General features: G+C 35.1%; 1 protein-coding gene across 5 annotated transcripts; it reads left to right on the forward strand.

Moving 5' to 3' along the window:
- The first annotated feature begins 20 nt into the window (after positions 1–20).
- LOC145004495 (putative LRR receptor-like serine/threonine-protein kinase At1g56140) lies at positions 21–11239 on the forward strand. 5 transcript variants are annotated; one of them, XM_078963428.1, is made up of 23 exons: positions 21–167; positions 1907–2099; positions 2186–2257; positions 2357–2428; positions 2528–2599; positions 2707–2778; positions 2901–2972; positions 3182–3253; positions 3328–3399; positions 3509–3574; positions 3663–3734; positions 3823–3894; positions 3981–4046; positions 5825–5890; positions 7557–7645; positions 7864–8267; positions 8778–8976; positions 9066–9245; positions 9320–9438; positions 9990–10200; positions 10279–10510; positions 10594–10744; positions 10825–11239. In XM_078963428.1, exons 1-23 carry the CDS (start codon positions 83–85, stop codon positions 11155–11157), a joined length of 3042 nt encoding a protein of 1013 aa, XP_078819554.1. In that variant the 5' UTR covers positions 21–82; the 3' UTR covers positions 11158–11239. The 5 variants fall into 5 exon arrangements, with proteins under 5 accessions (XP_078819554.1, XP_078819552.1, XP_078819553.1 ...); XM_078963426.1 differs by having other exon boundaries at positions 9990–10510; XM_078963427.1 differs by having other exon boundaries at positions 2360–2428; positions 9990–10510.
- Positions 11240–15811: the final 4572 nt, after the last annotated feature.

Genomic DNA, 15811 nt, shown 5'->3' on the forward strand with positions numbered 1-15811 from the left:
GAAAAACTGTGTACGTATTATATAAATTAATAATATGATGTGAAACGGAGGAAGCAACGACTGACGGAGGCGTTTATTGCAGATGGCATCGCGGTTGTGGTTGTGTTTCTGCTTGACTATCACCGCCGCCATAACTCGAGCTCAAAACACCACCGATCCAGCTGAAGGTACTTCTTCATCCTCTCTCTCTCTCTCTCTCTCACACACACACACACACACTCACACACACTATGTGTACATGTTTTACTTTCATCTGCTCAATTATATCAATATCTCCGATTTGTGGTTGTGTGTGTGTGTGTTTTATCCAGAGAGAATTTCGTTCGCTCATTTATTCAGAATTCGATTTGAGTTTCATCTTCATTCGCATTAAAAGATGTTACTGATTAATGATTAGATGCTCTAACAGACCCAGCTTAATTTTATCAAAATTTTCGAACATATTCAGCATTTATTAGAAAAACTTAAAATAATAATAAAGTTAAATAAAATTTTCAATTGAAATTGATTAGTTTTCTTATTTGTATTTTCGAGCCTTATGTAATACTCTCAAGTCGAATAGCTTGAGTTCATCACTGAGAGAGAATTGATCGGCTCATTTTTGGACGTACTATTGACTTTAATTTTGTTACATGTGTTTTCTCTACAATTAGCATATGTAATTTTAACAGAATATATAAATATGAGTTATATTTCATTTTTTATTATATAGTAAAATGCAAAAAAGCTAGGTAGCTTAGACGATAACGTACGTTTCAATATGTTAATATATACAACATTATCTGGAATTATTATTTGCCATGAAGAAATTAATTGTTTTCAAAAAAAAAATGTACACCAACCAAAGCCAATCCATAGTATTTTGACCCATACCCAAAAATAATAAATAAATAAATTTGACTTGTGAAATCAGGTACTACCATCTGTTGTATCAATTCTAATATCGCAAACTTTTATATATTATAATATTGGGATTGGGTGCTTGTGTTGTATATTCTTGAATTATTTATATGATTTTTCTTTCTAGATTATATATATGACCACACACACTATGGATATAAAGTTCATACAATTATTATAAATCTCTGAAGTTATAAAAACATCCAAAAACTCCTTACATGGATGACAGTATACGTGGATGCAGCCATGCAAGTTGTATGGTATATATATTGGTATGAACGATGTTAATTTTAACTTGTAAACATATATTTAGATACAATTATATTCTGATTAAGATTTTTGCAAAAAATGAATATGATATTTTAAAAAAGTATTATTGACAAGAAATTTGTTCGATTTAAAGTTTGAAATACCCGAAGAATTTATTATTTTTCAATTTAACCATTGAAAGTTTTTTTTTTTAAAAAAAAAACATGTTTAACCTAAAAATAATTTTTTGATTGTATTTTGCAACTCATTAATAGAAAAAAAAAATTGGAGTGACTTAAAAAAAATCTAAATAGATAAATTAATTAGAAAAAAAAAACTTTGCATGGTTATATAAAAAAACCAAACTACATTGATCTTTATCAAATTCTAAATTGTATAACCTACGGTGAATTCTAGAAAAAAATTCATAACCCTCAGTTGGGAATTTGTTAGGATGACTAGGGGTCTTTTCGTATTTAACTAAAAAATTAAGGTTGCATTTGACAATTTTTGAAACAAATATCCACCGACTTCAATTCCATCAAATTCCTTACTTTTTCCCGCTTGAATGGGCAAATGCTGGCAGTAGCACGGTGGTTTATGCGAAAAACTGAGATTGTGGCCATTAGGTTTGGGTTAGGGTATCAAAATCAATATCACAACTGTTGAATTTAGTTTTCGATTTTGTTAATTTGAGGAATAATAGGGTTACTAGTACCATAGTTATGAATGAAACTGAAGAAAACTGGTGTTGCAGCGAGAGTTATAAATGCAATGTTCAGCCAATGGGGGATACCAGAAAGTTCAGTAACAGCGATGGGATGGAACATAAGCGGAGAATTATGCAGCGGTGCTGCCGTTGACAATACCAACTTCGATTACCATATTTACAATCCCGGTATCAAATGCGACTGTAATTTCCCCAATTCTACTTGCCACATCACCCACCTGTGAGTGTATTCTTTCCCTTCAAATATAAAACACTGTTATGTTCGAATTAACTTTAGGAACATTATCTTTTTGTCACTTCGATCAGAAACGTTTTTGCAATGGACGCAGTGGGCACAATACCCGAAGGACTCTGGACTTTGACTTACCTTACCAGTCTGTATGTATGCAGCTATTTCTACACTAGCTATATTGTTAAAACTAAAAGTTATGAATATCTATTTTTGTATTTTCCTAACATATCAAACTTTTGCTACAGTAGTTTGGTCAAGAATTACTTAACAGGTCCCTTGTCACCTTCCATTGGCAATTTAACTCGGATGCAGTACATGTAAGTCATCCCCTTTTTGATATTTTAAACTCAAATAATGATTTTGACCTCTATGTCTTTAAGATGATATATAATGATGAATTTGATTTTTTTTAATAGAAATATCAGCTTCAATGCGTTATCAGGGCAGGTTCCACGTGAGCTAGGACAGCTTACTGATCTTAGACATCTGTATACTTCCTCCTATACTTTGTTAACCTTTATGCAAATCTGCAACCAATTCACAACTTCTTCTGTTTAATTCTTTGTTATATTTTCTTTAATTTTTTATGTTGCAGGAAATTTGGCACAAACAATTTCGAAGGCTCTCTGCCTTCTGAACTTGGAAATTTGAGAAGATTAGAAAGGCTGTAAGAACTAAGAACACTCATCTTGAACTCCTCTTTCATTACTATTGCACCCACCAATGCATTCTGTTGTGCATATTAAACAATATCACTGATTACATCTTAATGTATGTTCATTTTGTCAGTTGGATCATTAGCTCTGGAGTTGGTGGTGATATACCTTCCACATTTGCTAATTTACAGAACCTACATCTAGTGTAAGAGAGTTTATATTTAATGATGTTTCAAGGCACTTCATCCATCATATAAAAAATTGTGAATTGTGATACATACACCCTTATAAAAATACATCTCATTTTCATTTTACTTCATAAACAATTTTCGAGAAGGTGCACCATATGTTTATTCTTCTCAGTTTTTAATAATTTGGGTCATTTATTTTGGAAAATAATTCTTGGTTTCTCAGAGGGGCTTCTGATAATGGATTCACAGGCAGAATACCGGACTTTATAGGGAATTGGTCACAGTTAGTATCATTGTAAGCAAGCATCTTAGATTATTTACATGTTTTTTACTTGGAATTTTTTTAAATATATGTCATACTTGATGTAGGAATTTTGAGGGAAACTCTTTTGAAGGTTCAATACCACCGACATTTTCTAGACTGACTTCTTTGCAGAACTTGTAAGCCTTTGTTTTCTAAAGAATTCATTATTATATTCTGCAAGTTACTATTTTGATCGTTTAATTTGCAGAGTAAACTCTAAACTGCGTTGGTTCTATAACGTTATAGGAGGATAAGTGGCTTATCTAATGGAACTCTGGATTTTATTCAGGATTTGAAGTCCCTGAGAGTTCTGTAAGCAAATATTCATCTTTTTTTAAATCTACCCATGCTTCCTTTATTATCCCGAAGCTTAATATATAAAAAATGTTACCTCTTGCAGAATGTTGAGGAATAACAAACTTTCTGGCTCTATTCCAAATAACATAGGAGAGTATACAAACTTGACATATCTGTGAGTAATCGGAATATATAGATTTACTTCCATTAAATGAATATTATCTAATAAAGAAGAGCTCTCCATTTGGGTGTCTACTTTTCAGGGATTTGAGTTTCAACAATTTGAGTGGACCGATTCCAAGGGGATTGTTCAACTTGAGTCGATTATCTTTCTTGTAATACACATATTCTTCTTGTATGATAAATAATATGTGGTCAATAGGTCTTGTTATTGACCAGTTTTACATATCATCATTCTCAGGTCTCTTGGAAACAACAGTTTAACGGGTACTCTTCCCGATGCAAAGAGCACAACTCTCCGCAATATGTAAGTGAATTTTGTATTTGCAAAATTGGTTATAGGTTGGTTAATCAAAAAGAAAATGTGATACAAATTCAGATATGTTTGGCCAAAATACAATCAAACGAAAAATATTATGTGTCTATTCTAGAAGGGAGAAAAGGGCAAATGTGGAAAGTGGCTAAATGAACAAATCTGCTGCCATCCATTCTAGAACTTTGTAACCCCATCCGTTCTTGAACTCTGTAACTCCTATTTATCTCTTTAGTTTGTGCCTTCTGTTCATGTTCAAGTAGCTTAGCAACCACTTGACTCCTTCCAAATGCTCTCTCCCTGAATTTGACATAAAACGACTCACAACACCTACTACATGAGCAATATTTGGTAGGATGCACACTATAGCATACCTCTAGCTGTCAACTACAAAAACATAGGGAACTTTAGCCATCTTCTTTGTCTTTATCCTTTTTTGGGGACTATTTCTTTGAGAATCTCAACTGACTTCACAAAATTTTACTCTTGGGTATTGTATCTTTTATACTGAACTTCTCTAGAAATTTCTTGATGTATTTTGTTTGACAAAAGGGTTCAGCTTTTCTTCCACGACCTTCTTCCACTGTATGGAGAATACATGATTGACTTTCTCTGATGTATCTCCGAACAATAGGAGATTTAGACTTATCTCCAAGTTTATCTGAGTTCCCACTGCCTCCTGAATCTTCAGCTATCTCATGAGTACCGATAGGTTTTGCAATGTTGTCTTCTGAGATTTCTGAACTCAATTTGATCTTGCTTTTTTGGTTTCTTTTCTCCGTGGGGACTTATTGCAATCTTATCCTTGTATAAGGTACTCTCGTTGAACACTACATTTTGGCTTTTGACAACCTTTTTGTTTTGGTTATCCGAAAAATGGTAACCCATGACATCCAACCCATAGCCTATGAAGGTATATTTCTTTGCCTTTTCCTTGAGTTTGTCTCTTTCAAAATCCTTGATCTTCATATAGGAGACACAACCGAGTACATTCAAATAAACCTTCCGACTAGCCATTCCTTTTCTGGAATTCGAAACCCAGAGGATTGAGGGTCCTCCATTGATTAAGTATGTTGAGCTAACTGGATTTGCCCATAACATCATCGTGGGCAACCCTTCATTTAATCTTATGGTATTTGCCCTCTCGTTCAGTTTATCCCTCAGCCACACTATTCTGCTGAGGTGTTTCATGAATTGTTTTCAACATCTTGATTGCGTATTCATCACAATAATCAATGAATTTTTTAGTGTTGTACTCATCCTTATTTTCCGACTTCAAACATTTAATCTTCTGACATGTTTTGTTTTCCACAGCAACTTTCCGTTTCTTGAAGTAACTAAATACTTCAGATTAGTTCATGAAATAAACCTAACTTTTATACTGCATTTATCAATGAAAGTAACATAATACATGGAACCACCCACCGAATACTAAAATGAGAATATATATATATATATATATATATATATATATATATATATATATATATATATATATATATATATTTAAATAAACTAGCTCTAACTTCCCAACCTCCCACCATCATTCTCGGGGATCATTAGTTATTTTTGCACACATTGTATTGACTCTAAGCCTTGTCAATGTGAGAGAGAGGAAAAATGCGTGGATGGACTGTGTAGTTCCTTTCATTGACATCATTCAGATACATCTTCTCTAAATTTTCTATGTTCTTTTAGTTTCATTACATCGTAATTTTTGTTCTTATCAAAATGTTTCTTTTTCTGATTTTCATATAACTATCTTCTTGCAGTGATTTGTCATATAATGAACTATCTGGGACACTTCCTTCTTGGGCCATTGACCCAACCTTACAACTGTACGTACTTTACTTTTTATATTTCTTTTAAAATTTTAATTTGTACCATGTCTATTTTCTATTAAAAAGTGGTAAAATATACATTACCTTATAGCGTAGTTTTAAAGCTAATATCACATTTCTAATTATTAGATATTCCTATCTAGTTATATTGTAATTATATAGTTGTATTAGGTTAGGATTCTACTTTCCATAGATAGGTTTCATCTTCTATATATATTGAGAGGTTGAGATTGTAAATATCATAAAGAAACTTAATTAAGTCTTACATGGTATCAAGCCTATAAGACCACGCTAACCGCCGGTCCCTATTTCTTTCTTTGGCAATCAAGTTTCTCCTATTCTCCTCTCTTTTTTAATGATTAGTTTTCCTTCTCCTTTCTCGATGAACTCTTGATACCTATATGGAGCAACCACATGGGTTTGTTGCTCAAGGGGAATTTGGAAAAAGTTTGTAAATTGCGTAAATCACCGTATGGTTTAAAGCAATATCCTTAGGCTTGGTTCACGATGCATTTTGCTTGTGGTGTCTGTTGATGATATTGTGAATTGTGATTACTAGAAGCGATGGAACTGGGATCAAGAAACCGAAATATTTCCTTGCATCTCGGTTTCAAACTAAGGACCTAGGTACTTTAAAATATTTTTTGGAAATTGAAGTCTCATACTCGAAAAAAGAACTATTTGTCTCAACGGAAATATTGCTTGGGTATTTTGAAGGATTGTGGGATGATTGAAACAAAATATTGGGAGGACCTAATGATTCCAAATGTGAAATTGAAAGCAGACAATGGAGATCCACTTGAGGATCCAAAGAAATACAAAAGAATTGTGGGAAAGCTTAACTACCTGACGGGAACCTCACATTGGGATGTTTTTAGTCATATTCTGAAGTATCTAAAGAGTGCTCCTAAACATGGTATCCTATATCAGAATCACAATCATCATGGGTTGTCGACTACAATGGGAATCCTACAAACAGGCAGTCTACTACATTCTATTGTGTGTTTGTTGGGAGGGAATCTAGTTTCGTGTAAAAGTAAGAAACATAATGTCATTTCCTAGTCAAGTGCACTTGAATGGACTAAATACGAGCAGATATGGGTAAGTAATTTTCTACTTGAAGTTGGGTTTGTTCAGTCTAGACCAATGAATTTGTATTGTAATAATGAGACGGCTATCCATATTGCAAACAATCATGTGTTTCATGAAAGGAATAAACATATGGAAGTAGACTGCCATTTCATTCGTGAATAGCTAGAAGATGGAACTATCTCTACTCCCCATGTTCGAAGTCAACTAGTTGATGTCTTCACCAAAGCACTACATAGTTTGCGGACCTCTGCTATTTGTAACAAGTTGGGCATATGATTCACATCTATGCTCCAGCTTGAGGGGGAGTGTTAGAATGTAAATATTGTACGTATTATCTTTGGCCCAGTTAGCCCATAGGCCCATAGGGTTCCCAACTTTAAGATTTCTACCTCTATATATAGTCATATACATTCGCCTTGTATAACACACAATAAATAAAGTATTTTCAACCTCAATCAATTCCTTCTTTACGATATAGATAGGTCTTATCTAACTTATATGTTGAGAGATTGAGATTGTAAATATCATTAAGAAAGTTAATTAACTCCTACACTAATTTGTGTACATGTAGTAACATCCTTGTGAACAACTTCACTTTAAACAATTCAGAATTGAATTGTCTCCAAAGCGGTTTCCCTTGTGGTCGTGGATCACCAAGATGTAAGCTAAAAATGAAGTTTATTTTGTTAATAATAATTTTTTTAAGTAAATTACATTTTTGGTCCAAGTAAAATGATTATATACTTGGAATAAGGACTAAACCGTTACAAAGACCAAAATTGCAAAAACCAGCTATATTCTTTGGACCAAAGATGTAATTTACTCTAATGTATTTTATTAAATTGATTTGTGGAGTACCATTTCATGTTGATTTACAGATAGTAACTTTGGAATCAATTGTGGTGGCCCACGAATCACATCCTCAAGTCAAATAGTCCACGAGCAAGACAACCAACTTTTGGGACCAGCAGCGTACTACTTGAGCCCCGAAAAGAAGTGGGCTGTCAGTAATGTGGGAGGAAGAGGCATCTTTCATAAAAACACAGAGTCCACCCAACACCAGTTCAACAACTCATTAGCATCCACTTTACGCCAATTCACAAACGCTATAGATTCAAAACTCTTCCAAACAGCAAGACTCTCTACTGAATCATTAAGATATTACGTTTTAGCCCTTGAGAATGGTAACTACACTGTAAAACTCCAGTTTGCAGAACTTGTAGTTGAAGATGGTCCCACTTGGAGAAGCCTCGGAAGGCGAATATTTGACATTTATATCCAGGTATATATGTGTTAAATAACATTTCCTTTTGACTTAATGAGATTAATGAGTTAAGCACTTAACCTGGACAGCTATACATGGCTGTTTCTATTTTACTTAAGCCACACATAATGACTTAATGAGTTAAGCCAAAAATCTGGCTTAATGTATTAAGACACTAACTCTTGACCTATTTGTCATTCTTCTTTTTCCTCCCTTGTTATAATTGATTAATATTGATAGAATTAATGACTTGTGAATTCTTTTTATTTTTTTGGAATGTAATGTAAAATGGTCATATAATCTCATTAGAAAAGAAACAAGCTTTAGGTATACAACATTTTGTGGGGAATTCATGAGAAAAAAAAAAAAAAAAAAAAAAAGTCCCTTTATTGAAAGAGTAGAAATGGCCGATATGCATGGTTTGGTGGAAATAACAGATTCCGTCAAATTTAGATTTTTGTTCCATGGCTGGTCCTTGTGGTTTCACTTTGTTGCAACCTTGGTCCCTGGGTCGTTATTTTTTTTCAGGGAAACCAGGTGTTTAAAGATTTTGATATCAAAAGGGCTGCAGGGGGAGCTTCATTTAGTCCTGTTACAAGGGAAGTGACAGCTGAGGTTTTAAATAACTATCTTGAAGTACATTTCTTTTGGGCTGGAAAAGGGTTTTCTTACATACGTGATCAAGGAGATCTTGGACCTCTTATCTCAGCAATCAGTGCTACCCCAAGTAAGTATTCTTTCTTGAAATTTATTGTTAGTTTTTGGTATTCGTTCTTGACAAAATGACGAGAAAGCCCTTTACTTGTTCTTGTACAGATTTCATACCTACTGTGGGCAACAATCCGTCTTCCAATAACAAGAACAATAATACCGGTTTGATTGTAGGGATCTTGACTCCGGTTGGAGTTGTGAGCCTTTTGACATTAGTAGCCCTAAATATTATCCGTCAACAAAGGAAAAGGAGGGATACATCTGGAGATAATGATGAACATGAAGGTGGTTTTTCTGGATCTTTCTTTATGACAGGAGGGATACATTTGGATTTCTTTTTTACATTTGATAGTTTGCAGAGTTTTTGGGAATTGACACGAAGCCTTATACTTTTGGCTATGGAGACTTGAGAGATGCAACAGATGATTTTAGTCCTGCAAATAAGCTTGGGGAGGGTGGTTTTGGACCTGTTTACAAGGTAAGGTAGTTTTTTACTTTTTTTTTTTTTTTATGAAGAGTCCGTTTTTGCTTCTTATAAATAAAGTAAACCATAATTGGTTGGATGGAATGGAATGACGAAAAAGGGAAACATTAGTTAATGGAATGAGTCATTACATTCCTTGCTCATGTTTGGTTGTCGTGTATGATTTTTCATGAGTTTTTATGGTATGTGTAAATACAGTGTATAATTTGAATTATACTTTATAGATTATTTTAAGGGATAGTCGCTAAAATGACCAAAATGGGAGGCTTCCTATAACATTCTTTTGTTTATTTATTAGTTTTAACTTATATTGCTGTCTATTTATTAATGAATAACATCACGTTGAATGACTCATTCCATTCCTCCAGCCAACCAAACATGAAAATGGGATGTAATGATTCATTCCATTACATTGCTTCTTGATTCCGTTCCATCCTACCAAACAGTCCCTCAAGTTGTTTCGTTCCACCAAAATGATCCATTCCATCACACCAAAACACTATTGCTAGTTGCTACAACCTAAAAATCTTTTCAACAATAAACAGGGAACACTTGAAGATGGAAGAGTAATAGCTGTTAAAAAACTATCCATAGCCTCACACCACGGTAGGAGTCAATTTGTGGCAGAAATTGCTACAATATCCGCAGTCCAACACCGTAACCTCGTGAAATTATACGGATGCTGCATTGATGGAGCAAAACGACTTCTTGTCTACGAGTATCTTGAAAACAAGAGTCTTGATCAAGCATTATTCGGTATAAAAAGTTACATATTTTTAGACATCAAATATAGAGTACTAAATGTTACATTTGGGGTTTTCATCTGTGATGCAGGAAGCAACAGATTGTCCCTTAAATGGTCCACCCGTTTTGATATATGTTTGGGAATAGCAAGAGGTCTCGCATATCTGCATGAGGAATCCCGTGTACGAATTATACATCGAGATGTGAAATCTAGTAATGTTTTGCTTGATTCTGATTTGAACCCTAAGATAGCAGATTTTGGTCTGGCCAAGCTTTATGATGACAAGAAAACGCATTTGAGTACTCGTGTTGCAGGCACATTGTAATATTTAATTACCTGACATTTCAAGTTTTTCTCATTTGAGTAACAGTAAGTTGACTATGTCTTACTGATTCATTGTGTAGTGGGTATCTTGCACCAGAGTATGCAATGTGGGGACACCTTACAGAGAAGACTGATGTGTTTGGGTTTGGAGTTGTGGCTCTAGAGATTATCAGTGGAAGGCGCAATTCAGATTCAAGTTTGGAAGATGACAAAATATACCTTCTTAATTGGGTATGCTTCATCTTCTTCTTGATGCATGCCAAAACCTGCATTTTTTTTATGATGTTTACTGGCCTTTGGTATGATTTTAGGCGTGGAAGCTATATGAAGATAATCGTGAATTAGAGTTGGTGGATGAAGGATTGTCTGAATTTGATGAGGGTGAAGTGAAAAGAATGATAAGAGTTGCCCATTTATGTACGCAAACATCGCCAACACAACGACCATCAATGTCACGTGTGGTGGCAATGCTTTTTGGAGATATGGAAGTAGCCGGTGTCATTACTCGACCCGAGTACTTGTCGTGTTTCGAGTTTTATGATTCTACAACATTTAAGAGTGATAGTACGATTTCAATAGTTTCACCACGTTCACATGATGATTCCCTACCGATGCTTCATAATATCATGGGAGAAGGTATGTGACCTCAATGTGGAAAGATGGTTGAACGCAAATGTAATTGTTATAATATTGATGGTATAAATGAATTATAGATAAAACCTTTTATTGTGATGCGTAAAATAATACTGTTTCAAAAATAACTTTCTACCAAAAAGGGTTTTATGTTAGGCACAGTTAAGTCGAACCGAATCGTTTCTTTCCAAGAGCATCATATGAGATCTATATTACGTACATGGTGGCCACCACCACCAAATAAACCAAGATTAGATCAAGGGGATAACAAATCATTACGTCATCAATTTTGAATAATGTAACACCCCACCTGTGCTGACCAATTTGGGACATCCTTAAGATAATCAAATGTGTGTTCCAATTGCAGTCGGGAACCAAACAAAGTTCTATGTCCAAAGTGAAAAAAGTTTCGAACACTTCTACCAAAAACTTGGCATGACTTTCAGGAAAAGGAAACTGGACAAATCCGCTAACAATCTAGATAAATAAGTCAACCCAAAACCATGTATAGCGTCTATGTGGCAAAATTTGTTCATATCATGTCCACATGGCACTGCTATAACATATATGTAGAATTTTACATTTTCACATAAAAAAGGCAACAAAGTGGGTTATAATTCTGGACATGGAACCTACATGAATCGAACCGCAAAATCATGGTCGTGGATAAATTGTTGTTTAATCAGAACCAATAGACACGCAAAAAAACCGATAAATAATATTAAGAATCATATGACAATTAGTTGCGAAAATCTTTTAAAAACCCAACATATTTTCATCAAAGTCTTAAAAAAACCACTATATTATTTTGTGTATGTTAAAACCCTTATATTTTTTAAAATGTATCATTTAAGGCATTGAGTTCAGTAAATCCTCGATAATCGGAAATGCTAGGTAATCGGTTCTCAACGTTTTGATTGTTAAATTTTCAAAAAATATGAGGGTTTAAATGTACTGAAAAATTAATATAATGGTTTTTTTAATAATTTCATGAAAATATATTAGGTTTTTCTGAGATCAGAAAACCTTAAAAAATAACTTTAGAAAATATAAGGGTTTTATTGCACTAAAAAAATAACATAATGGCTTTTTTAAGCATTTGATGAAAATATGTTGGTTTTTTCTAAAGTTTTCCCTATTATTAATATGACTACCAAGTTTCGTACATAAACCAGATTAATCCTTCTCAATTAGATATGAATATCTGATTATAAGAAAGGTAGAAGGAGAGTGTCCTGTTATTGGACGAAATTAAAAACAATACAATAATATAAAACCAACCTGTTGACAACTGATTTTAAATCTTGATTGTGGAATAACTGCACGGATCGAACTCTTGTCCTTAAAGGTTTTACTTCGCTTTTATCGGGTTTAAGCAACAGAGTAAAACCCCGGGATTTAATGCAGATTTACCGAATTTCCAACAACAATGAAAAATGATAAACACAAGGTGAATGCTAAGAAACCGGGAAGAAATTGTAGAGAGAATGAGAGAGCTTTTAATTTTCGTGAGTATCAGATATGTCTCCTAGAGAGCTGTATTTATAGGCATCGAAACCCTAGAAGACAGAAAAGGGGCCCACATGGGTTGGCCCTTGGAAATCTAAGGCGACGACTTGCTCTCCAAGCTAGCTGTTTTCTAACCTTTTTAGAATATTCTATTGCCATATCTACAAAGTGGTAGAATATTTTGTTGTCATATCAATGAAGTGCCAGAATATTATGTTGTCATATCTACAAAGTTAACCGTTTGACTAGATCGGTCAAACCGACTTGACCCAAAATCCACCAAAATAAAAGCTCCTCGGCTCCCAGCAACCAATACGTCGTGTGAAGTGCCAAGTGAGCCTAAATCGCACCATTTGTGTGAAGTGCCAAGTGAGCCTAAATCGCACCATTTGTGCAATCATGGTGTCAGCTAGTGCTAGGCTAGGCTAGACACGCGCGTGGGCTTGGCCCATTCCTTTGATCTACTAAAGCCTTTGAAGGCCTATCAAGAGAAATGGTATATAAACCCACTAAAGGTTTCTTCCCCCACCAATGTTGGATAGATGAAACTTGACAACTTGAAAGATTTCCTCTATAATTACCAACAATCCCCCACCAAGTTGGAAAGTTTCCTTTCACTTAGACACATGATCTTACTTGGGTGTCACGGAGATTACACCCTAGTTTAATGAGAACAAATAAGAAGAGAATAATTAAATGGTATCCTTACAGGTTTAAACCATGAACCTTGTGACCTCTCTGGTTTACCCCCACACATCACATGTCGTCTTTGCGTTCTTCCTGAGCGCTAATATGGGCATACGCTATAAATCTTTTTCATGACCTTTTAAAAGATAAACCATTCATCTCCACTTGAGGCGGCACCACCTCTAGATCATATAGGCAAAGTTTTACAACATCTTTGTTGCTTAGATGTCGCAAAAACTTTTTTATATTCGTAACTCAACCTCGTTCTTGGTAACGACATACTATCCTACCTCACATGGATCTATCTTTAATGATAGTACCTTCTACCATTAGTGACTTCGTTGTTACTCTTTAAACTTGAGAATTAGGAGCACTAATGCCAAGTTGGGTTTCCATCACTAAGCGATTCTATTGTGGTCTTAGACCCATGAATCTCGTGGTAAATGTAACCAAATCTCTCGTCAGAGGTTTGGTAAACATTAAAACAACACCCAATTAATAATTGGGTCCCAATACATAACCATAAATCCATACTTGGGTAAAAAGATTATTTTACCCCAACCTAGCTTGATCTAAGCCCAAGGCCCAAATCACACTCTGAAGGCCCAAAAGCGAAACAATCAACCAAGGCCCAACATATGGCCCAAATTTCCAAATTAGGCCTAAACCCCTTACATGGGCCTTACCCTAAGGCTCATCCAATTTTTCCTAGTCCATACACTTGTTCTCAGATAGCCCATCAATAACCCGATCACCAAATCCTAAAAAAAGGCCAACTTGAAGCCCAAACACGATTAGAATTTCAAATAAAATGACAATCATGGTTAAGTAAAAATGCTTAACCTATTAAGAACTTAATCCATTAAGTACAAAATTGCATTAAGTTAATTGTAGGGATATATATATATATATATATATATATATATATATATATATATATATATATATATATATATATATATATAATTAACAGCATTAATGCGGGTCCAACTATCTCCAAAACTAGGGTTTCTTGACATTAGGGTTTTTTAAACCCTAATTAGGGTTTTCAATCCAAACACATGTCAATTAGGTCCAAGGTTAAGTTTTCAAGGGGTTTTCAATCCAAACCCCTTACATGGGCCTTACCCTAAGGCTCATCCAATTTTTCCTAGTCCATACACTTGTTCTCAGATAGCCCATCAATAACCCGATCACCAAATCCTAAAAAAAGGCCAACTTGAAGCCCAAACACGATTAGAATTTCAAATAAAATGACAATCATGGTTAAGTAAAAATGCTTAACCTATTAAGAACTTAATCCATTAAGTACAAAATTGCATTAAGTTAATTGTAGGGATATATATATATATATATATATATATATATATATATATATATATATATATATATATATATATATATATATATATATATAATTAACAGCATTAATGCGGGTCCAACTATCTCCAAAACTAGGGTTTCTTGACATTAGGGTTTTTTAAACCCTAATTAGGGTTTTCAATCCAAACACATGTCAATTAGGTCCAAGGTTAAGTTTTTAGGTTAATTAGGGTTCCACTAGGTCGGCCACCACCAATAGCCACCTCGGGCGGTGGTGGTCGACGGCGGTAGTGGTGGTGGTGGTTTTCGAGTTAGAATCCGACTAAACAAGTTTCTACTACATAAACCACTTCAAATATACACCCAAACAATGTGCACTCACACAGCCACCACCTCACAACGGTTTGTGATGGTAGAAAACGGCATCAAGGCAACAACCACCATGGTTGGCTGCCATGGTGGGTTTTTCCCTCGTTCTCTGGCCAAGCAATTGCACACACACAACATACACAACCAACAACAACAGCACACATGTCAACACATGCTAAATACGAACAAAACAACCCACCTGGTGGCGTACAGTGGTCGGAGGATGATAGCGGAATGGAACAGCTACTGGAGCGGCGGCGGCGACGCAACAGCAGAAGAAAACTGGAATAGCAACCAAGGCGGTCGTGGCGTCCGGCGATGGCTTCGTCTTCACGGAAGCGGTGCAGCGACGACAACAACTCCGGTCGTTCACGACCTACGTATCGGCGTTCACAACTCTATTTTTGGTCTTCATCGACTCACTTTCGGCTGCTCACGACATCACCGACAGCGGGCTGTGGCGGTCGACGCCAACGGCGAAGTAGCAGGTGGCGGATGAAAGTGTTCCAAAGATGGTGGCGGTTGGAGGAAAATTGAGTTGGGGTTGCATCTTCAAAATGAGGGGGAAAGGGGCACCGGGTTTATCCCATGTCTCTTTCAAACTTATTTCATTTTTTTCCAAATTTAGTCCCTCTTCACCAAATTTTTTTCAAACTAAGCCCAATAATTACCAAACAACCCCCCACCTTACAATTTACACTTCCCGAGTTTATAACATTTAACTCCCAACACTAACACTGATAAATTATTATGGATTTAGGGCTAAGAAAATAAATT

Source organism: Lactuca saligna, chromosome 7, assembly GCF_052625555.1.
Source record: "Lactuca saligna cultivar CGN05327 chromosome 7, ASM5262555v1, whole genome shotgun sequence".
NCBI lineage: Eukaryota > Viridiplantae > Streptophyta > Magnoliopsida > Asterales > Asteraceae > Lactuca > Lactuca saligna.